The following is a 26,211-nucleotide window of genomic DNA, read 5'->3' as shown; positions in this document are numbered from 1 at the left end:
AGGGCGGGGATGCCCTCGGGCTCCCTGGGACAGTAACGGAGGAACTGCGCCCCGGGAGATGCGCCGAGCTCCCTAAGGGCTGCAGCGCTCGGCGGGACCCGGAGCAGCTCGGAGGGGCTCGGGCGGCGGCTCCGCGGAGGGGGCTGCGGGGCGGGAGCGCGGATCCAACAGCGCAGGCCCCGGAGCACAGGGCACCGGGACACAGCCCAGGATCCGGCCTCCCCCCGGGACAGGCAGAGCCGGGAGGGCCCAGGACAGCAGGGATGCTCCTCCCTGGAGCTGAGCAGATCAGCGGCCCCGCCCCGGAGCCCCCAGGCCCTGCAGACGGAGAGCCCCGGAGCTACTGCGGGAGCTGACTCCAGGGTCCCAGAGCTGCCGCCGCCACTGTGGCTTCCTCCCGGGGCCTCACGGGGTGAACAACCCCCACTGAGCCCTGCACCAGGCAGGGGCAGAGCAGCTCCCCCAAGTGCTAACACCTGAGAATCAGCACAGCAGGCCCCTCCCCCAGAAGACCAAGGAGACGGACCAGTTCCAAGGAAAGTCAAGGGACTTAAAGTGTACAGAATCGGAAGATACTCCCCCGTGTTTTTTTTGTTTTGTTTTGTTTTGTTTTGTTTTGTTTTGTTTTGTTTTGTTTTTGTTTTGTTTTGTGCTTTTTTTTCTTTCTTTCTTCTTGATTTCTGATTGCTTCCCCCACCCCACCCCACCCTTTTTTTTCTTTTTTCTCCTTTCTTTCTTTTTCTTTCTTTTTCTTCTCTTTTCCCCCCTTTTTTTTCTTCTTCCTCTTTTTCTCTTTTCTTTCCTTCTCTCTCTTTTTCTCCTTTTCCCAACACAACTTGTTTTGGCCACTCTGCACTGAGCAAAATGACTAGAAGGAAAACCTCACCTCAAAAAAAGAGAATCAGAAACAGCCCTCTCTCCCACAGAGTTACAAAATATGGATTACAATTCAATGTCAGAAAGCCAATTCAGAAGCACTATTTTACAGCTACTGGTGGCTCTAGAAAAAACCATAAAGGACTCAAGAGACTTCATGACTGCAGAATTTAGATCCAATCAGGCAGAAATTAAAAATCAATTAAATGAGATGCAATCCAAGCTAGAAGTCCTAACGACGAGGCTTAACGAGGTGGAAGAACGAGTGAGTGACATAGAAGACAAGTTGATGGCAAAGAGGGAAACTGAGGAAAAAAGAGACAAGCAATTAAAAGATCATGAGGATAGATTAAGGGAAATAAATGACAGCCTGAGGAAGAAAAACCTACGTTTAATTGGGGTTCCTGAGGGCGCGGAAAGGGACAGAGGGCCAGAATATGTATTTGAACAAATCCTAGCTGAAAACTTTCCTAATCTGGGAAGGGAAACAGGCATTCAGATCCAGGAAATAGAGAGATCCCCCCCTAAAATCAACAAAAACCGTTCAACACCTCGACATTTAATAGTGAAGCTTGCAAATTCCAAAGATAAGGAGAAGATCCTTAAAGCAGCAAGAGAAAAAAAGTCCCTGACTTTTATGGGGAGGAATATTAGGGTAACAGCAGACCTCTCCACAGAGACCTGGCAGGCCAGAAAGGGCTGGCAGGATATATTCAGGGTCCTAAATGAAAAGAACATGCAACCAAGAATACTTTATCCAGCAAGGCTTTCATTCAAAATGGAAGGAGAGATAAAGAGCTTCCAAGACAGGCAGGAACTGAAAGAATATGTAACCTCCAAACCAGCTCTGCAAGAAATTTTAAGGGGGGACTCTCAAAATTCCCCTTTAAGAAGAAGTTCAGTGGAACAATCCACAAAAACAAGGACTGAATAGATATGATGACACTAAACTCATATCTATCAATAGTAACTCTGAACGTGAACGGGCTTAATGACCCCATCAAAAGGCGCAGGGTTTCAGACTGGATAAAAAAGCAGGACCCATCTATTTGCTGTCTACAAGAGACTCATTTTAGACAGAAGGACACCTACAACCTGAAAATAAAAGGTTGGAGAACCATTTACCATTCAAATGGTCCTCAAAAGAAAGCAGGGGTTGCCATCCTTATATCAGATAAATTAAAATTTACCCCGAAGACTATAGTGAGAGATGAAGAGGGACACTATCTCATACTCAAAGGATCTATCCAACAAGAGGACTTAACAATCCTCAATATATATGCCCCGAATGTGGGAGCTGCCAAATATTTAAACCAATTAATAACCAAACTGAAGAAATACTTTGATAATAATACACTTATACTTGGTGACTTCAATCTAGCTCTCTCTATACTAGATAGGTCTTCTAAGCACAACATATCCAAAGAAGCGAGAGCTTTAAATGATACACTGGACCAGATGGATTTCACAGATATCTACAGAACTTTACATCCAAACTCAACTGAATACACATTCTTCTCAAGTGCACATGGAACTTTCTCCAGAATAGACCACATACTGGGTCACAAATCGGGTCTGAACCGATACCAAAAGATCGGGATAGTCCCCTGTATATTCTCAGACCATAATGCCTTGAAATTAGAACTTAATCACAACAAGAAGTTTGGAAGGACCACAAACACATGGAGGTTAAGGACCATCCTGCTAAAAGATGAAAAGGTCAACCAGGAAATTAAGGAAGAATTAAAAAGATTCATGGAAACTAATGAGAATGAAGATACAACCGTTCAAAATCTTTGGGATGCAGCAAAAGCAGTCCTGAGGGGGAAATACATCGCAATACAAGCATCCATTCAAAAACTGGAAAGAACTCAAATTCAAAAGCTCACCTTACACATAAAGGAACTAGAGAAAAAGCAGCAAATGGACCCCACCCCCAGCAGAAGAAGACAGTTAATTAAAATTCGAGCAGAACTAAATGAAATCGAGACCAACAGAACTGTGGAACAGATCAACAGAACCAGGAGTTGGTTCTTTGAAAGAATTAATAAGATAGATAAACCATTAGCCAACCTAATTAAAAAGAAGAGAGAGAAGACTCAAATTAATAAAATCATGAATGAGAAAGGGGACATCACTACCAACACCAAGGAAATACAAACGATTTTAAAAACATATTATGAACAGCTGTACGCCAATAAATTAGGAAATCTAGAAGAAATGGACGCATTCCTGGAAAGCCACAAACTACCAAAACTGGAGCAGGAAGCAATAGAAAACCTGAACAGGCCAATAACCAGGGAGGAAATTGAAGCAGTCATCAAAAGCCTCCCAAGACACAAGAGTCCAGGGCCAGATGGCTTCCCAGGGGAATTCTATCAAACGTTTAAAGAAGAAATCATACCTATTCTACTAAAGCTGTTTGGAAAGATAGAAAGAGATGGAGTACTTCCAAATTCGTTCTATGAGGCCAGCATCACCTTAATTCCGAAACCAGACAAAGACCCCACCAAAAAGGAGAATTACAGACCAATATCCCTGATGAACATGGATGCAAAAATTCTCAACAAGATACTAGCCAATAGGATCCAACAACACATTAAGAAAATTATTCACCATGACCAAGTAGGATTTATCCCCGGGACACAAGGCTGGTTCAACACTCGTAAAACCATCAATGTGATTCATCATATCAGCAAGAAAAAAACCAAGAACCATATGATACTCTCATTAGATGCAGAGAAAGCATTTGACAAAATACAGCATCCATTCCTGATCAAAACCCTTCAGAGTGTTGGGATAGAGGGAACTTTCCTCGACATCTTAAAAGCCATTTACGAAAAGCCCACAGCAAATATCATTCTCAATGGGGAAGCACTGGGAGCCTTTCCCCTAAGATCAGGAACAAGACAGGGATGTCCACTCTCACCACTGCTATTCAACATAGTTCTGGAAGTCCTCGCCTCACCAATCAGACAACAAAAAGACATTAAAGGCATTCAAATTGGCAAAGAAGAAGTCAAACTCTCCCTCTTCGCCGATGACATGATACTCTACATAGAAAACCCAAAAGCCTCCACCCCAAGATTGCTAGAACTCATACAGCAATTTGGTAGCATGGCAGGATACAAAATCAATGCCCAGAAATCAATGGCATTTCTATACACTAACAATGAGACTGAAGAAAGAGAAATTAAGGAGTCAATCCCATTTACAATTGCACCCAAAAGCATAAGATACCTAGGAATAAACCTAACCAAAGAGGTAAAAGATCTATACCCTAAAAACTATAGAACACTTCTGAAAGAACTTGAGGAAGACACAAAGAGATGGAAAAATATTCCATGCTCATGGATTGGAAGAATTAATATTGTGAACATGTCAATGTTACCCAGGGCAATTTACACGTTTAATGCAATCCCTATCAAAATACCATGGACTTTCTTCAGAGAGTTAGAACAAATTATTTTAAGATTTGTGTGGAATCAGAAAAGACCCCGAATAGCCAGGGGAATTTTAAAAAAAGAAAACCATAGCTGGGGGCATCACAATGCCAGATTTCAGGTTGTACTACAAAGCTGTGGTCATCAAGACAGTGTGGTACTGGCACAAAAACAGACACATAAATCAATGGAACAGAATAGAGAACCCAGAAGTGGACCCTGAACTTTATGGTCATCTAATATTCGATAAAGGAGGAAAGACTATCCATTGGAAGAAAGACAGTCTCTTCAATAAATGGTGCTGGGAAAATTGGACATCCACATGCAGAAGAATGAAACTGGACCACTCTCTTTCACCATACACAAAGATAAACTCAAAATGGATGAGAGATCTAAATGTGAGACAAGAGTCCATCAAAATCATAGAAGAGAACACAGGCAACATCCTCTTTGAACTCGGCCACAGTAACTTCTTGCAAGATACATCCACAAAGGCAGAAGAAACAAAAGCAAAAATGAACTATTGGGACTTCATCAAGATAAGAAGCTTTTGCACAGCAAAGGATACAGTCAACAAAACTAAAAGACAACCTACAGAATGGGAGAAGATATTTGCAAATGACATATCAGATAAAGGGCTAGTTTCCAAAATCTATAAAGAACTTATTAAACTCAACACCAAAGAAACAAACAATCCAATCATGAAATGGGCAAAAGACATGAAGAGAAATCTCACAGAGGAAGACATGGACATGGCCAACATGCACATGAGAAAATGCTCTGCATCACTTGCCATCAGGGAAATACAAATCAAAACCACAATGAGATACCACCTCACACCAGTGAGAATGGGGAAAATTAACAAGGCAGGAAACAACAAATGTTGGAGAGGATGCGGAGAAAAGGGAACCCTCTTACACTGTTGGTGGGAATGTGAACTGGTGCAGCCACTCTGGAAAACTGTGTGGAGGTTCCTCAAAGAGTTAAAAATAGACCTGCCCTACGACCCAGCAATTGCACTGTTGGGGATTTACCCCAAAGATTCAGATGCAATGAAACGTCAGGACACCTGCACCCCGATGTTTCTATCAGCAATGTCCACAATAGCCAAACTGTGGAAGGAGCCTCGGTGTCCATCGAAAGATGAATGGATAAAGAAGATGTGGTTTATGTATACAATGGAATATTCCTCAGCAATTAGAAACGACAAATACCCACCATTTGCTTCAACGTGGATGGAACTGGAGGGTATTATGCTGAGTGAAATAAGTCAATCGGAGAAGGACAAACTGTATGTTCTCATTCATTTGGGGAATATGAATAATAGTGAAAGGGAATATAAAGGAAGGGAAAAGAAATGTTGGGAAATATCAGGAAGGGAGACAGAACATAAAGACTCCTAACTCTGGGAAACGAACTAGGGGTGGTGGAAGGGGAGGAGGGCGGGTGTTGGAGGGGAATGGGTGACGGGCACTGAGGTGGACACTTGACGGGATGAGCACTGGGTGTTTTACTGTATGTTGGTAAATTGAACACCAATAAAAATTAATTAAAAAAAAAAAAAAGAAATACTTGAGCGTTTCTGCATCAAACCAATGACACAGTCTCCATCACTTTTTCCTTAGTCCCCCTGGCTGTCCTCCAGCTTCGTGTCAAACATGCCAACGAGACCTCACTGGGCGTCATGTGGCAAACCCCGGCAGCAGAATGGGAGAAATACACCATTTCACTAGCTGACAGGGACCTCTTACTCATCCACAAGTCGCTCCCCAAAGATGCCAAAGAATTCACTTTTACTGACCTGGTACCTGGACGAAAATACATAGCTACAGTCACCAGTATTAGTGGAGACTTAAAAAATTCCTCTTCAACTAAAGGAAGAACAGGTAACATTGTTTATAAAGTTTAGACATTAAAAAGTATCCTGTCTACTGAATTGCTTAACATTTAATTTACAAGTGTTCCTTAAATGCCTCTGATGTACTGGTCATTGTTTATGAATTTTTTACTATTGTTGGTTTTCTCTTATGCTAATTTCAACTCTTTGTTATTTTGTTTGTTGGGTTTTTTCTTTTACTTGGTTTTATTTTTAAATTGAAAAAGAGAACAGAGAACAACTTTTCTCAGGAGTTCTGCTGCAAAGGAAAGCAGATAAATAGGGCATCGTCCAAAAGAGGAAGTATGTTTGAAAGGAGGATTTTATTTAAGGTTAGAAGAAATAACAATATGTTTTATGCTGATGGGAATGTTCTAGAGGAGAGAGGAATGGTGATGATATCAACAGGGTGGAAGAGTTGCTGCAGTTATTCTATGAGTAAGCAAGCTTTGGGAGCTAGAGCACAAATAAAGGAATTGGCTTTAGAAAGGAGCATGAGTAGTTTGACTTTCAGGTCCGCTGGGATAAAAAAAGAGTGTTGGATGCATATGCCAGTAAGTAGACAGATGCGGTGGTGGACAAATAGCCTTTGGTAGCGCTCTTCTTTTTCTCAGTGAAACAGGAAGCAAAGTTACAATCAAAGACTTGCTGTTCCCATCTGTACACTCTTGTTGTCCTGTATTCTGTTTCTCTCCTTTTTTCAACCCCACAAAAAATTACCACTTATCATCTCATCTTTCCTTCCTGTATCTCGTAAGTTCCGTTTGGGATTAGTTTTCCTCATTTTGGAGAACAGTCTTCAGATTTCTCTATTAGAGTTTTTCAGAACAAACTCTTTACACTTTCATTTATCTGCACATCTTTCTATAGCTCTCAATGTTGAAAGATATTTTGCCAGGGTTACAATTCTATGCTGAAAGTTATTTTCTCTCAGCATATTGAAGATATTATTGTAGTCTTTCTGACATTTATTCTTGCTGTTTAAAAGTCAGTCTAATTTTTATTTCTCTCTGGATAATCTGTTTACTCTGACTGCTTTTGAGATTTACTCTTTGCCTTTGGTGTTCTGTTGTTTGCAGTAATAACTAGATATAGACTTCTTTATCATGCTTGAGATCATGATGATTTGTGTACTTGCAGATTAATATCTTTCATCAACCCTGGAAATTCTCAGCCGGCCATTAACTCTCTGATATTGCCTCTTGCCTTTTCTCCAGTCCCTCTCTATTCAACTTTTGGTAGTCTAGAATACATATTTTTTCATATTTTCCATGTATTTGCTCTCTGGGCTATATAGTCTGACTAATTTCCTCAGCCCTGTGTTTTAGTTCCTTAATTCTTTCTTTAGCTCTGTCTAATATTTTTTAAATTCCATCCATTGAGTTTTAAGTTTTAATTGTTAATTTCTTCACTTTCAAACATTCTCTCTGGCTCTCTTTCCAAATCTGTTTTGTGCTCTGTTGCTCTTTAATCATATTTCCATTATCCTCCTTTATTGCAGTCAGTAAATAAACCATTTTTATTTTACCTTCTGTGTCTGATAATTCTAATATCTGAAATCTTCAGGAGTTCAATCCTGTTGTCTATTGAGTTTGCTGCCTTTTGCTCATGGTGCTTTACTTCCTTAAGTGTTTGTGATTTTTCACTATAAACCCATACATCTTGGAAACTTACTCTATGGGGATTCTTTGAGGCTTTCTTTAAAGATGGATTTTAGAAAGAATTTTCTTTTCATTTAATTCTTTGAAGTGCACAGGACTGCTATCAACCCAGACTTATTTTAACCTAAACTGTCAACTTGAAGCTTTTTTGATCACTCAGGTTTTATGAATTTGGTTTGCAAACTCACTGAAACAGTCTTGAGGTTATGAATTCTCAACAGAAATTTTTTTCTCTAGCACCCAAGGGGGCTGGGGCGATATGAGGAGCAGAGAGGGAATATTGATTTCACTTACATTTAGAATGTAACATTTCAGGATTTAATATTATTCAGGTCACCCATCAGGTTCCTGAGTTTGGGAAAGTCCTACACTTTACCCCCTATTTCATAGACCCTGCAAAGCTGTAAAATCAAAGCTTAAATTTATGTTTTAAAGATGCCTTCAAGATGAAAGTATGCTTTAGTGAACCAATTACCTATCACTTTTTTAGATCTCTGAGAATTCCTTACGTTCTTGACAACTCACTCATACATTTACATTTTTATATTTTATCCAACACATGTAGTTGTGTTTATTGGGGGGCGTTTCATGGTATGTAGCCCACTCTACTGCGGGAGTTAGAAATCCAAGGGACTGTTTTAGTCTTAAGATCATTTTCATCATTCCCAGCATTCACATTGCTGGGTCATATGGTGAGTGTATTTTTAACTTTGTAAGAAACTACCAAACTGCTTTCTAGAATGGTTGTAAAATGTTACATTCCCACCACCAGTGTAGGAGTTCCTCCATAATCTCAACATTACTCAGTATTACAATGGGGTTTTTAAAACCTTTTTAATAAGCATGTGATGGTATCTCATGTGATTTTGATTTGCCTTTCTCTAAGGCCTAATGGTTTTGAACATCTTTTCATATGCTTATTTACCATTCATGTATCCTCTTTGGGGAAGAACATATTTTCAAATATTTGTCCTTTTTTTGATGGGGTTGTTTGCTTTTTATCACTGAATTTTGAGAATTCTTTATATTCCAGGTATTAGTCCTTTGTCAGAAATGTGAGGTGAAATGGTTTCTCTCAGGCTGTGGCTTGTCTTTTCATTAATTTATTAGTGTATTTTGCAGGATACATTTTTAATTTTGATGTTTAATTTATCAGTTTTCTTCTTTCACAGACCATGCTTTTGGTGCCCTATTGAAGAAATCTTTGCCTTACACAAAGTCACAAAGATTTTACCTAGAATATTTATAGTTATAGGCTTTTAATTGAGGTGAATGATCCACCTTGAGTTCATTTTTATATGTGTATGAGATTTGGGTTAAGGTTTATTTCTTTGCATATGGACATCTAATAATTCCAGCCCTATTTGTTGAAAAGACTATTCTTCCTCCACTGAATTGCCCTCTCATCTCTGTTAAAAAAAAATAAATGAACTATATATATGTTGATCTATTTCTGGACTCTCATTTCTGTTCCATTGATTGGTGTGTCTATCTTTTTGTCAGTATCACACTGCTTTCATTATTTTAACTTTCTAGTAAGTCTTGAGATCAGATGATGTTACTCTTCCAGCTTTGTTCTTCTTTTTCAAAATCATTTACCATATTAATTCCTTTGCTTTCCATATGAAATTTAGAATGAGAATTGAATCTTCTGATCCATGTAGAGTACTATTTTTTAATGAGTGTATTTGTATCTTAATCCAAAAGTCAACAAATTCTGAGAGGGATTGTGCCAAGCTCCCAATCCTTTTAATTACCATAATTCAGGAAAGAGGCACAAAGATGATATATGTTGATCAAGAGCCAGCTTCAGGATCTATGTAAGATATTTTTAATGGGTAGGTTAGAAATCGTAATAGTTGCTAATTAGGAAAAGGTCACAGACTCACAGGATAGACAGATCAGGCTGTGGACTCCAGGAGTTTGTTAGCACTGTGATAATAGTCTAAATTACTTACATTTTATGGTCTTTGGTTTCCTCCTCAGTAAAGAGAATAATGAAATCATATTTATAGAGTTTGGAATGAAGATCAGATATTATAATTTCTAAAAGCTATAGAATCTATAATTGGCACATAGCAGACACTCAGTAGTTATCACTACTAGTTGCTATGATTATTATTGTTATTATTATTATATGATAATATAATTTATACTGTTGTAGCATTTTAATGTATAGTAATAATGATCCTCTTCAGAATGTGCCAGTAAAGAATTAACCAGTTTCCTAAACTACAACCTAATCATCAGGTTGAAGGGATTTCCCAGTATCACCCCATAACAACCATCAGCTCAGGTAGGTAATGTGGCTCTCAGTTCTCGTGAAGTAAGGACAGAGAAAATCACATAAAGTAAGCAATATTCAAAAATAACCTTTTTTTCATTATTGAAAATGTGAATTCAAAACTACTTAATAGGTATGCATCATCTCACCCGTGGATCTGAAGTAATTTTGATTTCACATATAAGCAGCTTCTGTATGGGAGTAGTTTGCCATATGCCACAGGAAATAGAGCTGAGAGTCTTATAGCAAAAACATATAGATATATTTTTATCGTCTTCAAGACTGTCTCCATTTTTTACTCATTTTGTTACACTTCCCTAGGGTGACTAAATGTCATCTGATTTTTTTCTTCTCTTTTTCTGCTGTGCTCTAGTGCCTGCCCAAGTGACTGGCTTGTATGTGGCCAACCAAGGGACAACCAGCAGTCTGTTTACCAACTGGACCCAAGCACTAGGAGACATAGAGTTCTATCAAGTCTTACTGATCCATGAAAACGTGGTCATCAAAAATGAAAGTGTCTCCAGTGAGACCAGCAGATACAGCTTCCATGCCCTCAAATCAGGCAGCCTCTACTCTGTGGTGGTAACAACAGTAAGCGGAGGGATCTCATCCCGACAAGTGGTGGTAGAGGGAAGGACAGGTAAGAACACATGGGAAGTCCAGAGTATATTCTAGAACTTTTCAAAGCACCCTAAAAACAGATCCATATTTGACTTTCCTAAGAGCCAAGTTTCAATACCAACCATCCACACATGTTGCTCTCCTAGGAATGGAAATGGGCGGGGGAGGAGGGGGCAGGGGAAGGGAGGCAAGAATGAATTCTCAGTTTAAATCTCCCAGAACTTCTAGAATGTGTCAGAACTTCTAGAAAAACCTTTGTGGTAACATAATAGTCATTTGATGCCTAAGCTTATCCCTCATTCAGTTGATGAATTTCTTACTGTGTATGTCCCAGTTAAGATAAATAAGTAACGAGATTTTTTTAAAAGTATATTCTCTTCCTTTTCATATTCTTGTTTCAAGACATAGAAAGGAGATGATTTTTAACTTCTATGGTCCAAAAATGAGTTCATAAAATTCCCAAATCACATATATTTTCATAAGCAACATTAAACAAGTGCTTAGTACCATACACCACCTAAACAATGTTCCTTGACCTTGAGGAGATCACAGTCAAATAGGACAAAGAGCTAAGTAAACAAACAAGTGTCATATGGTCGCATGTGTCAAAGAAGGAAATATAATTTTCTACACAAGACCAAGAAAGAATATAAATAAACAGTATAAAATTTATATTGTTTATATTGTTCTAGTTTCTTAGAAAAAAATTAAGTACATTCAGTAAAGCTTTGACAATTATTGATAAGCTCAGAATCAGATCAGTGACTTTGCCTACTTAGTTCTATATGATCATAAATTGGATTTCAGGCTCCTCCTTCTGTACCTCTGATGCTCGGATTTTGAGTATCAACTGCAGTCATCATAGATATGTCCCTTTTTAAAAATCATGAATCTTATCTACTTAATGAACCCAAGGAACATTAACTTCCTTAGCTCTCCCAGAAAAGCAACTAAGCCATTGAAAAGATATTTCCTAGTTTTGGTAGAAATTCACTGATATGTGCCATTTTGCTCATTCTGTGGCAGCTAATATTATTACCTACATCCTTCTTCCCAATACTTTCTTTCTTCTCTGTTAGTGCTTCTTAGTACCGGCCATTGGTGTGGCATAACCAGGGATGGAGGATTGAAAAACCTCACTTGGGAATCAGGAGGCCTAGGTTCTGGTCCTAGCTCTGCCATTAACTTAACATCTGGAAGCCTCCAGTTTCTAATCCATCCCCGGTAACTTACCCCCATTTATCCCTGTGCCCAGTAATTTACCCCAATGTATTTCTGCTGGAGTGAGGAAGGAGAAATAACAAGAAAGCTGAGAAGGTTAAGAAGGGCGCTGCACCCATTTCCCAGCGAGACGCGGTTGTATTAGTCAGATCAGACTGACTTATTTCCTGCTTACACCGACTATTCACCTACTATACACCATGGGGGGGTCCTGATTAGACAGGTCTATTGGTTGATTCTTTCCTGAGCAGCAATTCAGGGATCCAGGCTCCTACCATCTGTGGCTCTTCCTTCCTCTAGGTTCTCAGAACTCTGTCAGTTTCTCCAGAGAGTAGAGGTCATGGGGTGGGGGAAGATGACCAGACCGGGAAACAGACACATCACTCCTCCCCCCACATTCCATCAGTGGGAACACACTCAAGTGGCTACATTTCACTGCAGGGGAGGCTGGGAAATACAGCCTTGCCGTGTGTCTAAGAGGAAGAGGAAATGGTTTGCTAACAACGAGTCAGATTCTGCGGCACAAGTTAATTTTCATTTTAAAATATGTCAAGGGCTTTTGAACTTACTGTGATAGGCTAACATAGTTTGGTACCTGATACCACTTGAAATAAGTGCTTGAAATAAGTGCTTTAATCATAGCAGAGGTATCAGTATTTGATGCACGGTATATAACAGAAGCACGCAAAAACAAGATAAGACAGTCCTTGAAGAGTGATCATAAGATTTTGAGGAGAGGGCAAAATATAAATAAATATAAGCATGAGTTATTTGACTCAAACACATTAGGAGTGCAGACATTATCACAAGAAGAGGGGAAAATGGGATTTTACTACAAAAACACAACAACTAGAGACTTTGAAATATGCCTAGATTAGTAAATTTTGTATACAGTAGATTGTAAAACATTCAGTGGCTAACGCCTTGATAATGATTACCATCTACTCAAATTGCTGAAATGTCGGTCAGTGCTGAAACAGTTGAAAGGTTTTGAAAGCCTTTCTTGTTCACACATATTTCCATGGAGTTGAAACATATAAGTAAACCCTCCCAGCCTAGAGAAGGTGGCAAGATATTTAAGGTTTATCAGATATGCTTAACAAATCTAATTCTAACCTGAGAACATGCTGGTTCTAGAGGAAAAACAAATTTTGTATCTGTTTTGTGGGAACATGAATTTGTATTGTTGACAAAACATTTGATAATTGTATCTTTTCTAATAAAATGTTAGTAGTTGCAAATATCTCTAGGGGTTTTGAAAAACAAGCACAGTTCTTTGGAGAGCAATCAGGGGATGTACGTATTATTAAATGGAGAGAAGAAGAAAGGGAGGAAAAGGGAGAGGGAGGAAAAACAACATCAGCATATAAATATTAAAGGGACACCTGAGTGACTCAGTGGTTGAGCGTCTGCCTTTGGCTCAGGGCGTGACCCTAGGGTCCTGGTATCGAGTCCCACGTCGGGCTGCCTGCATGGAGCCTGCTTCTCCCTCTGCCTGTGTCTCTGCCTCTCTGTGTTTCTCATGGATAAATAAAATCTTTATATATATATATATATATATATATATATATATATGCTAAAAAGTTCAAGTTTATGTTTAGGAAATGTTCCTATATTTGGAACAGCATTAGCAGAGCTGTTCAATATGGTGCTATTTATAATTTTTGATGATGGACAAGTGCCTGTAAGTGTAAATATTTTGAGGCTTAACTCACAGAGTCCAAGCTTTTTAGATTAGAAGGATTCTCCGAGGTCATCTAGCTGGATCCTGTCCATTGTACGTGATGCACTGATATTGACAATTATATGAAAATACTTCTATATGACAATATATGAAAAGCTGAAGTAGTGAACCAATGATGAAAATGGGAGTGTAGTTCACATACACTACAGGATTTTATTCTGATATTTGCTAGGGGCAATACTATTTACTGTACACCTATTTCTGATACATGTATAACTACTCCTCAATACCACAGTGATCAATTTGCATATTGCTTCAAGCCAGGAAGCTCCTTGAAGGCATCCGCATCTTTTCCATTTTTGTATATGTGGCAAATAGTAAGTCCTCCATAAATGTTTGTGGCAATAAACCTCAATTAAAACAAGCAAATGATAATGGCCACTATCACCACAGTAACTCTTTCTGCCCACAGTTGGGTCAATCTCCAGATTTGTTGTTTTCAAGATAGGCGTTTAGGTTTATTTCTTGCCACTAGAGGGCAGGAAATACTTTATAAAGGGCAGATGCAACCCCTCTCAACAGGTTCGTTATTAGACACCCTAGGAATAAATAACGTCATCACAAGATCAAAACTACCCCAAAGTCTAAAGCTCGCTAGCAAAGGTATGGCATTCTCATCTTTCCCTTCAAATCTCTTCACTTATTGATGAGTTTGGTTCAAGCTGATTCGTTTGGATTGTTATGTTTGTTCCTTTTCCTACAAAGGGAACCTCCTGCCACATGCACATAAAAATGCCTCCACTTAAAATACTTTGTAAACAGCAACACCATAAAAATGCAGTATTGGCATCCTTCTATTTATGAGACACCCAAAGACCTCCTTGCGTTTTTATTTGAGTTAGCCTTGCTGACCTAAGAACATTCAGCTTCCAGAAGCTAAAGTGAAATCCTTCCATGTCTTTGACCTCTGAGGTCATCAGAGAAGATCTTCTGAGTCCACACTGTTTTTTTGTTTTGTTTTGTTTTGTTTTGTTTTGTTTTGTTTGCTGACTGCGGTAGATGATTCCAGATTTTTGACTGTGCTTTCGTTTTAAACTTTCTCCCCCTTTTGAAATCACAGTCCCTTCCAGCGTGAGTGGAGTGACGGTAAACAATTCTGGTCGGAATGACTACCTGAGCATTTCCTGGCTGCCGGCTCCTGGAGATGTGGATAACTATGTGGTAACACTCACTCATGGAAACAGGGTGGTTCAGTCCCTCGTTATTGCCAAGTCTGTCAGCGAATGTGCCTTCAGCTCCCTTACTCCAGGCCGCCTCTACAATGTGACCATAACTACAAGGAGTGGCAAGTATGAAAACCATTCCTTCAGCCAGGAGCGAACAGGTAAGGTTCTGAGGACAGCCAGGCTCTGGAAGGCTGGCCACATGGCTCAAGGCATCAGATCTGAAAAAATTCTGTAATGATAGGGTTAAAGGCTATTGAGATCACAGAATTGGGACAGTCTTCAAATTTTGACCCTAGGAACACCTTATGTGAGCAGATGTTTCCTTTAAAGTAAGATGAGCACTCCTTTCGTGGCTAGAATTCATATTATGTTCAAATATAGTACCAAGTGTGTCCTGTTCAGGAAATACTTTTTGGTTGCTAGACACGGGCTTTAAGAATGTTAACTTACTTAATTCTTGCAAATTCCTCATTGAGATGGTTGTCATGATTCCCACTTTGCAGAGCAGTAAGTCAAGGTTCAGAGAGGTTAACTAACTTGCTCTGCTTGTAGCTCTAGGGCCTAGGAAGTTCTGTGTCCTAAAATCCTTCTTGAAATGTCTGGTCAAAGTCCACTGTTCATTCTTTCTTACACAAGGTGAAAATGTTAACCTTTATTGTTCTGAGACCAGGAGCAAAATCTTAGCAAAGGCAATGAATGATAGGACTTTGATGTGCTGGAAAGAGCTAAATTTAGACAGCTACCATTTTCCCAATGTACTTAACACTTCGGGGGTTTACAACTGAGATTTCTGCTTAAGGTCAACGTTAATATTTTGTCAAGTCTTTCCTGCTGAGCTATGGGTTGATATTTGCATTTTAAAATGTCATGGTTTTTTTGACAAGGGAGTCAAGAATGCTCAGTGTAGGAAAGACCGTCTCTTCAATAAATGGCCTGAGATCGTTGGATATGCACGTGTAAAAGAATGAAACTACACCACTCACAAAAATTAACTCAAAGTGAATTAAAGACCTAAATGTAACACCTAAAAATATGAAACTCCTAGAAGAAAACATAGGAAGAAATCTTTTTTACGTGGGTCTTGGTGGTGATTTTTTGGATATGACATATAAAGTATAAGCAAAAAGTCAAAGACAAACAAGTGGAACTACATCAAACTAAGAAGATTCTGCACAGCAAAAGAAACCATCAATAAAGTGAAGAAACAACCTATGGAATGGAAAAAAAATATTTGCAGACCATCTATCTGATAAGTTGCGGTTAATATCTAAAATGTAAAGAACTCATACAATTCAATAGCAAAAAAGTAAATAATCCTATTTAAAAATGGGTAAAGGACCTGAAGAGTCATTTCTCCAAAGAAGATATACAAAAGGCCAACATGTACATGAAGATGGTCAACATCACTAGTCATTAGGAAAATGCAAATTAAAGCCACAATGTGATATTTCCTCTTGCTTGTTAGAATGGGCATCATCAAAAGACAGAGATAACACATGCTGGCATGGATGTGGAGAAAAGGCAACCCGTGTGAACTGTTGGGGGTGTAAATTGGTACAGCTACTACTATGGAAAACAGAATGAATGATCCTCAAAAAATAAAAACTATCACATGATCCAACCATTCCTCTTCTGGGAATATATCCAAAGGAAACAAAATCAGTAGCTCAAAATGATGTCTGCATCTTTGTGTTCATAGAAGAATTATTTACAGTAGACAAGACATGGAAACAATCTAAGTGTCCATCAGTGGATGAATGGATAAAGAAGTTGTGGTATATCTATGCAATGAAATACTATTTAGCCATAAAAATGAGGACATCCTACCATTTGCAACAACATGGATGGATCATGAAGGCATTATGCTAAGTGAAATAAGTCAGAGAGAGAAAGGCAAATACTCTTTGACCTGACTTATATGTAGAATCTAAAACTAAAGCAGAAAGAAACTCATAGATGGAGCACTTTGGTGGCTCAGTAGTTGAGCGTCTGCCTTTGGCTCAGGTTGTGATCCTGGGGTCCTGGGATCAAGTCCCACATTGGGCTCCCTGCAGGGAGCCTGCTTCTCCCTCTGCCTGTGTCTCTGCCTCTCTCTGTGTCTCTCATGAATAAATAAATAAAATCTTAAAAAAGAAAGAAAAAGAAAGAAAGAAGGAAAGAAAGAAAGAAAGAAAAAGAAAGAAAGAAAGAAAGAAAGAAAGAAAGAAAGAAAGAAAGAAAGAAAGAAAAAGAAAAGGAAGAAAGAAAGAAACTCATAAAAAAAGGCAGAGGCAGAGGATGGAGGGAAAAGGAATTGGAGAAAGATGATCAACAGGTACAAACTTCCAGTTATAAGATAAATAAGTGCTAGGGATGTAAGGTGCCCCATGATGACTATGGCTAATACTGCTATGTGATATATAGGAATGTTGTTAAGAGATTAAATCATAAGAGTTATCATCATAATAAGAAAAATTTTCTCCTTTTTTCTTCTTTCTATTCTTTTTATTGTATCTCTATGAGCTGATGGGTCTCAGCTGAACCAACTGTGACAATCATTTCATAATATATGTAAATGAAACCATTATGCTGTATGCCTTAAATTTATACAGTGATATATGTCAATTACTTCTCGATAAAACTGGAAAAATAATGATGAAAAAGAAATACTATAAAAAATGAATTTGTCAAATTTCCAAGACCAAAGTGAATGTATGCTCACCTATGTTGAAAATTTCAAAATCACTTTTGACACATGTTATCCTTTGCTAGGATCTGCTAATTACCCCTACCACAAAATTTTCTACTGCCATGTCTTAATTTTGCTTTTCTTGCCGATAACCTGAACATGGTTCTTATTACTTAAATTTATAATGGGTCTCCTACACCTCTCCTCTGTCCACTTACCTCCATCATGCTTAGTATTAACAGCTATCCTATGTGTCCCTCTAAGTTCCCATTCACCCTTTCTAGGAGACATTTAGTATTCGTTGCAGTTGTTTATATCTCTCCGTGATTGCCTCCATGTCCGGAACCATATATTTTTTGTGTTTCTCTCAATACCTGGCCCATATAAACACCCATAGTTTTACTGTTGTTGCTGAGTGCAAGAATTAGCCAGTCATCTTCTGGACTCAAAAGGACTTACAAAAATCTAAAACTATGAAATACATTTTATTTTTTCCACCAGGATCACGGCAACTGACATCATCTTATTACTTAGCACCAGGTCTGAAATCTAAAAGGCATTCAACAAATGTTTAATGAATTAATAATCAGAAATCACCTGAATCAGCAGCTTTAAGCTAGTGCTCCATGGATAGATCTTAGGAATGTTAGGAATGTTATAACCCCTAAAACTGTTCGTGAAGTTGTTGCAGATAGGAAAAGTATGTGTGTTTCCGAGGGGAGTGAGTGTGTGGCTCTTATCAAATGCTCAAACTTTCCATGACCTCAAAAAGGTTAAGAACCACTGATTTACATTGCTACAGCATCCTAACATTGAAAGTGTCTGTAGATTGATCTAATCTCATCTCATTAGAAGATAAAATCCCAGAGAGAAACTTCGCTTTTCCAAGGTCACATGGCTGACCAGTAATTAACCTCAACCTAGTTCCAGTGCTACTTCCATTATATCATGCTATCCTTGAAAGCATTGGTCAGGGATATAGCTATTCCCTACTCTCATATAATTTAAAAATTAATTTTACTGATAATCACAATAATGCCTGAGATCTGAAAAGTAGATTTCCACTTATGAAGCAACTTTATGTCACTGTCTTATGTTGACCAACTTGGAGCCTAAAAATCACCAGAATCAAAGGATATGTCATCCAACTACTAACCCCTTGTTTCCTCTCCGTGTCAACTCATGAATGTTTCCTATCCATCTGACCTTCATATTGCAAGCCTTTTGCTAAGATTGTTTTTAGTTGCAAGAAAAACAACCCTTTATTCAAAGCACCCTCTTGACTCTTTACCAGCATGAACCTGGATGTGACGTGTGACTAATCAAGGCAATCCATTTGCCCCCAACAAATCAGTTTAACTCTAGAGTCGTGTCTGAGATGCTGTCTTGTTGATTTTGGCTGATGGTGTCGAAGCCCTTTCCCTTTTCTAATGCATTTTGGGTGAAAATATTGATCTTTCTAATTCTGTATCACATCAACTCATTGTGCATCAAGGCAGGTCTCATAAATTACCTCCAATTCTACCTGGAGAGCCCCTTATTGACTTAGCATGGTATGGAGCTTGGTTTTGCTTCCTGTAGTAGTGGCTTTGTCTTCAATAAATTGCCTGGGTCATCGACTTTTCTTACTTAGCCCATGCATAAAAACTTCAGAATTTCTTTTCCTGTACTCTGTGATGAATAAATTCTAGCCACACTGTAATTGGTTCAGGTAAATATCTTGAAGAAAGCACACCTGTCCTGGCTTCGTGTCCACAGTGAGGTCTATTCTAATACAAAAACTAACCAGTACCCACACCACCAACAAAAGATGATAAAATGCAACTCGTAGATGTGAGGAGCATCGTGGCAAATATAGCTTAGATGCCAAAATATTGAAATTTCTGCATCATTTCATGCTTTGAGGTAAAGTGGAAGAGAAGCCTTGGACACTGGCTTTGTCCAGTTGGTTGATCAATTGATAGATTGGTTGAGAGAAAAACCACAGGCACACAGTGTTTATTTGTTTGTATATTTATTTATCGGGGAAACCTCAGATGTACAAACTTGGATTAATCATAATTCTTGGTTCAAGAAAACATGTTTTGTCACTTCTATTTATTTTTTGGCTTCCAATTTAATTTAGGCATTTAATTAATCATTTTTAATAATTTCATCTGCACCTGAGAAACCACTACCCAAAATAAAAGCTAGAACCTTGACAATAATCTGTATGAAATCATGTGGTTCCCACTTCACTGATTAATCCCCAGGTAGCCATCATCCTGACTCCTATTTTCATCTCTTTTCTTGCCTTTCATCTTGCATAGTTTTCTTATTTATGTAGTCCTAAAATAACAGGTTTAAAAATTTTTTAGCTATTCTAACATTTTTAAAAGGTTATTTTATGTAGTATGTAATCTCTTGAGACTTCGTTTTTCAATTGATATTGATAAGATTTACTTATATTTTGTGTTTTAGCTTTAAAGGCAAAAGATCCACATTTTTGCATTTTAAGTTCAAAAGAAAGTAATTCTGACTGCTATATAATCTCACTGTGTACATATACCAGTCCATTCACCTACTCTTCTTGCATGATTGGACACCCTATCTTGTACTCAGTCTTTTTTTTTTTTTTTAAGATTTTATTTATTCATTCATGAGAGAAAGAGAGGCAGAGACATAGGCAGAGGGAGAAGCAGGCTCCATGCAGGGAGCCGGACGTGGGACTCGATCCCAGGACTCCAGGATCAGGTCCTGGGCTGAAGGCAGGCGCTAAACCACTAAGCCACTCAGGGATCCCCCTCTCGTACTCGGTCTTATCAGGTGTTTAAATTTTGGCCAACCGTATGGATATAAAATGGTATTTTGCCATGGTCTTGACTGGCATTTCCCTGATCACCAGTGATCTTAGGCATCTCTTTGTGTATTAATTATGTGTTTCCTCTTCTTCCATTTTTCTTTTGGATTGTTTATACTCTTCCTGGTAACTTTTTATCACATCTTGAGTCACTAAGGTGTGTTAGAATTATTAATATCATCGCCATCATTCATATTAATCATCAGTTATCATATTTAATGTTCCATCTTGTACATGACATTTTGTGTAGGCAAGAAACAAGATTAGAATTAGTTCATCAGATTCTGTTAAAAGAGCCATTTAATCGTTCCAAGTAGTGTAACAATCCTTCCCCTCCAGAAACGTGTGATCTATAGGTCTAAAACTTCTCTTTCCAGTGCCCACCGAAAGAAATCTACTCACTTAGCTTTCCTGTCCCAGGTGGTCATCTGTGAGCAATTACTCCCTTACATTCACTAAATCTTCAGCTGTTCTCTGTTCTCTTTTTCAGTGCCTGACAAGGTCCAGGGAGTCAGTATTAGCAACTCAGCCAGGAGTGACTATTTAAAGGTCTCCTGGGTGCACGCTAGTGGAGACTTTGATCACTATGAAGTCACCATTAAAAACAAAAACAACTTCATTCAAACCAAAAGCGTTCCCAAGGCTGAGAACGAGTGCGTATTTGTTAAGCTAGTCCCTGGACGGTTGTACAGTGTCACTGTTAGTACAAGAAGTGGACCATATGAAGCCAGCGAACAAGGGAATGGCAGAACAAGTAAGTGGAAAGGAAGACTGTTAAACCTGATGGGTGATTGGGACTCAAAGGCCATCGAGTAAATAAAGGATCTGAACCTTGAATTCTCTCTGCTTACTGATCAGTAAATTACATTCCCAGTCTCACTGGGAACGTCATTCAGTCAAGCCATGGCCTCTAATTCCAGAATATTTATTGGTAGATAAAAGCAAGCATAGTCAGGGAGCAAGAAGGCCAAATGTCCCATTTTTCTTCCCTGTCCCACCGCATCGTGGCATTTAAAGTTCTAAGCATCTTGTTTCATCTTATGATTGAGGTCATAATTCACTTGATAATTATATCCTACCAGCGCTTAGCATATAAGATTCATGTCAGGAAAAAAATTACAATTTTAAGAGTTGCTTCCAATTTTTCTTATTTAATTCTTATGCATGAAGTGGCTCAAGTGGTTTCTTTGGGGAAGAGAGATATTTGCCAGTTCCTTGAATGTGACACATCCATTATTGTGTAGGTAAACTTTGAACCGTCACTTTCCTGAAGGGCCTTCTCATATTCCTCCCTAGTCCCAGAGCCCGTTAGGGATCTCACACTGCGCAATAGGAGCACCGAAGACCTTCTGGTGACTTGGTCCCGAGCTGATGGGGATGTAGACCAATATGAGATCCAACTGCTCTTCAACGATATGAAAGTTTTCCCTCCTTTTCACCTCGTAAATACTGCAACCGAGTATCGCTTCACCTCCCTGACACCGGGGCGCCAGTATAAAATCCTTGTCTTGACCATCAGTGGAGAAGTACAACAGTCAGCCTTCATTGAAGGCTTCACAGGTAATTTGAAATGTGGCTCTTGAACTTGAGTAGGTGCAATGGTGTGTTCAGCATGCTGGGTAGCCAGGAGTTTTGTTGAGGATTTTAGGGCAAAGGGGAGATGGCAAGAAGCGAGGTTATCTTGATGATAACAATGATGTTGTCCACGCTGGACAACTAAAGTACAACGTAGGGTGAGTAAAAAAGGCTTTCAGAGAAATAGCATTGGACTGATGTGAATTGCTGGTGCTTGTAAGGCATATAGATCAGATAAAAATAACTCTGTTGGTTGGGTTTCCTTTGAAGTGTTGTTATGATCGTTAACATTTATCGACAGTTTACTGTGAACCAGACCCACAGCAGAGCACTTTATGTGTACGTTTTGTTCAATCCTCACAACTCTGTGGGCTGGTTACTATCACTATAATTGCCATTTTTCTGATGAAGAAATGGAAACTTACTGAGATGAGTAATTTGCCTATAGTCGCACAGCTAGTATAAATGAGAAAACCAAGACTTGGAGCAAGGCCATCTGCCCCTAGCTCTATACTGGCATTCTTCATTTCTCCTCACTGGCTTCAATGTCCCTCTAGATTTCCCCTATTAAATTCAGTTCAGGCAGCAAAGTCTGAAGGAAACGGTATCAGTATACCACGTGAATTCTTTTAGGACGTGCCAAAATACAAGAAGCATGACAATATTGGTTGAAAATTCCCCTAATTCATTCAAGTGATGACTTTTAAATTTATTTTCCTTTTTAGTTCCAAGCGCTGTCAAAAACATTCACATTTCTCCCAACGGGGCGACAGACAGCCTGACAGTCAACTGGACTCCTGGTGGTGGTGATGTTGATTCCTACACCGTGTCAGCCTTCAGGCAAAATCAAAAGGTTGAGTCTCAGACCATCTCCAAGCATGTCTCTGAGTACACATTCCAGCGGCTGGAGGCTGGGGAATTGTACCAGATTGTGATCGCCTCAGTCAGCGGGTCCCTCAAGAACCAGATAGACGCAGTGGGGCGGACAGGTGAGTGCCCACCTGGAGAAGAGCCAAATTGTTCTCCATAACGGGACGACACATGGGCTGGCTTAGGTACTCACAGTCAAAAATATCTAAATTCAAAGCCATAATTCAATGTGGTTTCAAGAGCCCTTCTATTTTCTTTTTGCATTTTTCTTTATTAAGAGAGATCTTCAAAACAAAAGAAAGGTAATGAGGAGCCAAATCATTTGAACAAATTTTCACGCTTGCTAAAGGATATAAAAACTTTCGTAGACATCTCCATTTACAGTAACTCTTTACATGTAAATATTTACTATCTTCTGTAAAATTTACCCCTTTCTCAAATTTTTTTAAATGAACACCTATGCCGTTTACTTAATTTGTTATAAGAACAAGTAACAAATGAAGAAATGATGTGTCCATTTATGTTAACATTACCAATAATACATTACTTTTAAAACACAAATGAGCTAAAAGCACCTGCTATCTGGAAGACATTTAAAATGATCTCTATTCAGGATGCCTGGGTGGCTCAGCGGTTGAGTGCCTGCCTTCAGCCCAGGGCGTGATCCTGGAATCCCGGATCGAGTCCCACATCGGGCTCCCTGCATGGAGCCTGTTTCTCTCTCTCTGCCTATGTCTCTGCCTCTCTCTCTCTCTCTCTCTCTCTCTCTCTCTCTCTGTGTCTCTCATGAATAAATAAATAAAATCTTTAAAAAATAAAATTATCTCTATTCATCTTTCGGTGGACACCGAGGCTCCTTCCACAGTGTGGCTACTGTGGACATTGCTGCTATAAACATTGGGGTGCAGGTGTCCCGGCGTTTCATTGCATCTGTATCTTTGGGGTAAATCCCCAGCAGTGCAATTGCTGGGTCATAGGGCAGGTCTATTTTTAACTCTTTGAGGAACCTCCACACAGTTTTCCAGAGTGGCTGCAACATTTCACATTCCCACCAACAGTGCAGGAAGGTTCCCCTTTCTCCACATCCTCTCCAACATTTGTGGTTTCCTGCCTTGTTAATTTTCCCCATTCTCAATGGTGTGAGGTGGGATCTCATTGTGGTTTTGATTTGTATTTCCCTGATGGCAAGTGATGCAGAGCATTTTCTCATGTGCAAGTTGGCCATGTCTATGTCTTCCTTTGTGAGCTTTCTGTTCATGTCTTTTGCCCATTTCATGATTGGATTGTTTGTTTCTTTGCTGTTGAGTTTAAGAAGTTTTTTATAGATCTTGGAAACTAGCCCTTTATCTGATACGTCATTTGCGAATATCTTCTCCCATTCTGTAGGTTGTCTTTTAGTTTTGTTGACTGTATCCTTTGCTGTGCAAAAGCTTCTTATCTTTATGAAGTCCCAATAGTTCATTTTTGCTTTTGTTTCTCTTGCCTTCGTGGATGTATCTTGCAAGAAGTTACTGTGGCCAAGTTCAAAAAGGGTGTTGCCTGTGTTCTCCTCTAGGATTTTGATGGAATCTTGTCTCACATTTAGATCTTTCATCCATTTTGAGTTTATCTTTGTGTACGGTGCAAGAGAGTGGTCTAGTTTCATTCTTCTGCATGTGGATGTCCAATTTTCCCAGCACCATTTATTGAAGAGACTGTCTTTCTTCCAGTGGATAGTCTTTCCTGCTTTGTCGAATATTAGTTGACCATAAAGTTGAGGGTCCACTTCTGGATTCTCTATTCTGTTCCATTGATCTATGTGTCTGTTTTTGTGCCAGTACCACACTGTCTTGATGACTACAGCTTTGTAGTACAACCTGAAATCTGGCATTGTGATGCCCCCAGCTATGGTTTTCTTTTTTACATCTAGTCCATCTTACAGAGGAGGAAAGTGAGGCTCCGAAGGCTTATAAAACTTCATCAAGGATACATGCAATAAGACCAAGAGTGATAACTCAAAACTAGGTCTGTCTGGCTCCAAACCTTATGCCTTTTCTACTGCGATACAAACTTGTAAGATGACTTCCATTCCCACAACCACTCATTTAGTTGTGCGGCCTGGGCTTCTGGACTGTGCCCTACTGTGTCTTGATTTCATATATGTGTCTCTTCAACCACATGTCAAGCACTGTGTTAGAAAATGGGAATTCAGTAGCAAGATAGAGCCCCCAACCTCAAGAAGCTTATCATCTAGTGAAAGTGAAAGAGAAATGAAAAGGCATTTACAACATGATGACTTCTAAAATAAAAGCAATAGTGGGGCATGTCAGGAGCAAACATGAAGGAAGAGTCGGGGAAGGCTTCCAGGAAAAAGTAACATTTAAATAGACATTAAAAAGTCATACTGGTGTAAAAAAAAAAAAAAAGTCATACTGGTGCCCCGTATGTTGACTTGGTTCCAGCAGAAAAAAACAAAGGCCTGGAAGTGAGAGAAAGCCTGGCACATTTGAGGACCTACATACTACAGCGTATGTTAGAATAAAGATGAGCCATATGGCTAAGTAAGTAGATGGACCGAGTCATGAAAGGCTTCCTATGCCTTGGAAGGTGTTTAGAATTATGGAGAGCCATTGAAGAGCCATCTGCATGGCGCTGCTATGAGAATATGCCAGATACAGTGTGGGAGGCGAGGAAGCAAGGGCACTGGTCAGTCATGTAGTGGGGGATGCTATTGTCCTAGGGCAGTGGTAGTGGACAGAGAAGGGAGAGAAGTGGATACACCAAAGGGATATAAATTTTAGGACATAGATATTACAAGACCCATGTTGGATTACATGTGGAAGAGTAAGAGTGACAACCCACATTTCTGACTTGTACCAAGCGAAGCAAAGGACAATGAGGAGGTTATGGGGAGGGAGCTAAGGAGTCCAATTTGGACCTCTTGAGAATTGGATGGAACATGCAGGGAGAGATGTCATTTGCAAAAATAGAAGAGAGATCTGAACTGCAAGTTTAAATTTGGGAATCGTCACCATATGGGTAACAATTCAAACCATGGGAATGGATGAGATGTAAGATTATGTAGAATGAGAAAAAAATATGAACCTAGGACAGAAAATATTATGAAAAATAATACTATTTTGCCTTTCACATCATGAAACATAGTAAAGAAAAATTATTATACACTACTACTTAGGTCAAGGCTGAAAGCTTTGACTCGAGGTAATCTTGGGAATGAAAGTCTAAACATAATTCCGCCATTTATACTATATTCACTGAATGTAAATTTGTTCAGCATCTTCCACTTTCTAGATACATAAATATGAATCACTTTGCATATTTATCAGTGTCACTTTCGCTAATTTTTCTACTTGTTTGACTTCAAGAT

At 39.1% G+C, this 26,211-nt stretch overlaps 1 protein-coding gene across 6 annotated transcripts in view; it reads left to right on the top strand.

The window, feature by feature from the left end:
* PTPRB (protein tyrosine phosphatase receptor type B) overlaps positions 1-26,211 on the top strand; it is a 121,853-nt gene that overhangs the window by 50,407 nt on the left and 45,235 nt on the right. For all 6 annotated transcript variants that reach the window (XM_072742060.1, XM_072742063.1, XM_072742062.1 and 3 more), the window contains 6 exons: positions 5,945-6,205; positions 10,514-10,780; positions 14,787-15,050; positions 20,890-21,153; positions 21,696-21,959; positions 22,700-22,963. In XM_072742060.1, coding sequence (XP_072598161.1) covers positions 5,945-6,205; positions 10,514-10,780; positions 14,787-15,050; positions 20,890-21,153; positions 21,696-21,959; positions 22,700-22,963 — 1,584 coding nt within the window. The remainder of the gene's footprint in view (positions 1-5,944; positions 6,206-10,513; positions 10,781-14,786; positions 15,051-20,889; positions 21,154-21,695; positions 21,960-22,699; positions 22,964-26,211) is intronic.

This window comes from Vulpes vulpes, chromosome 16 (genome assembly GCF_048418805.1).
Source record: "Vulpes vulpes isolate BD-2025 chromosome 16, VulVul3, whole genome shotgun sequence".
Taxonomy (NCBI): Eukaryota; Metazoa; Chordata; class Mammalia; order Carnivora; family Canidae; genus Vulpes; species Vulpes vulpes.
Note: the sequence above shows the minus strand (reverse complement) of the source record. Positions and strands in the feature narration are given on the sequence as shown.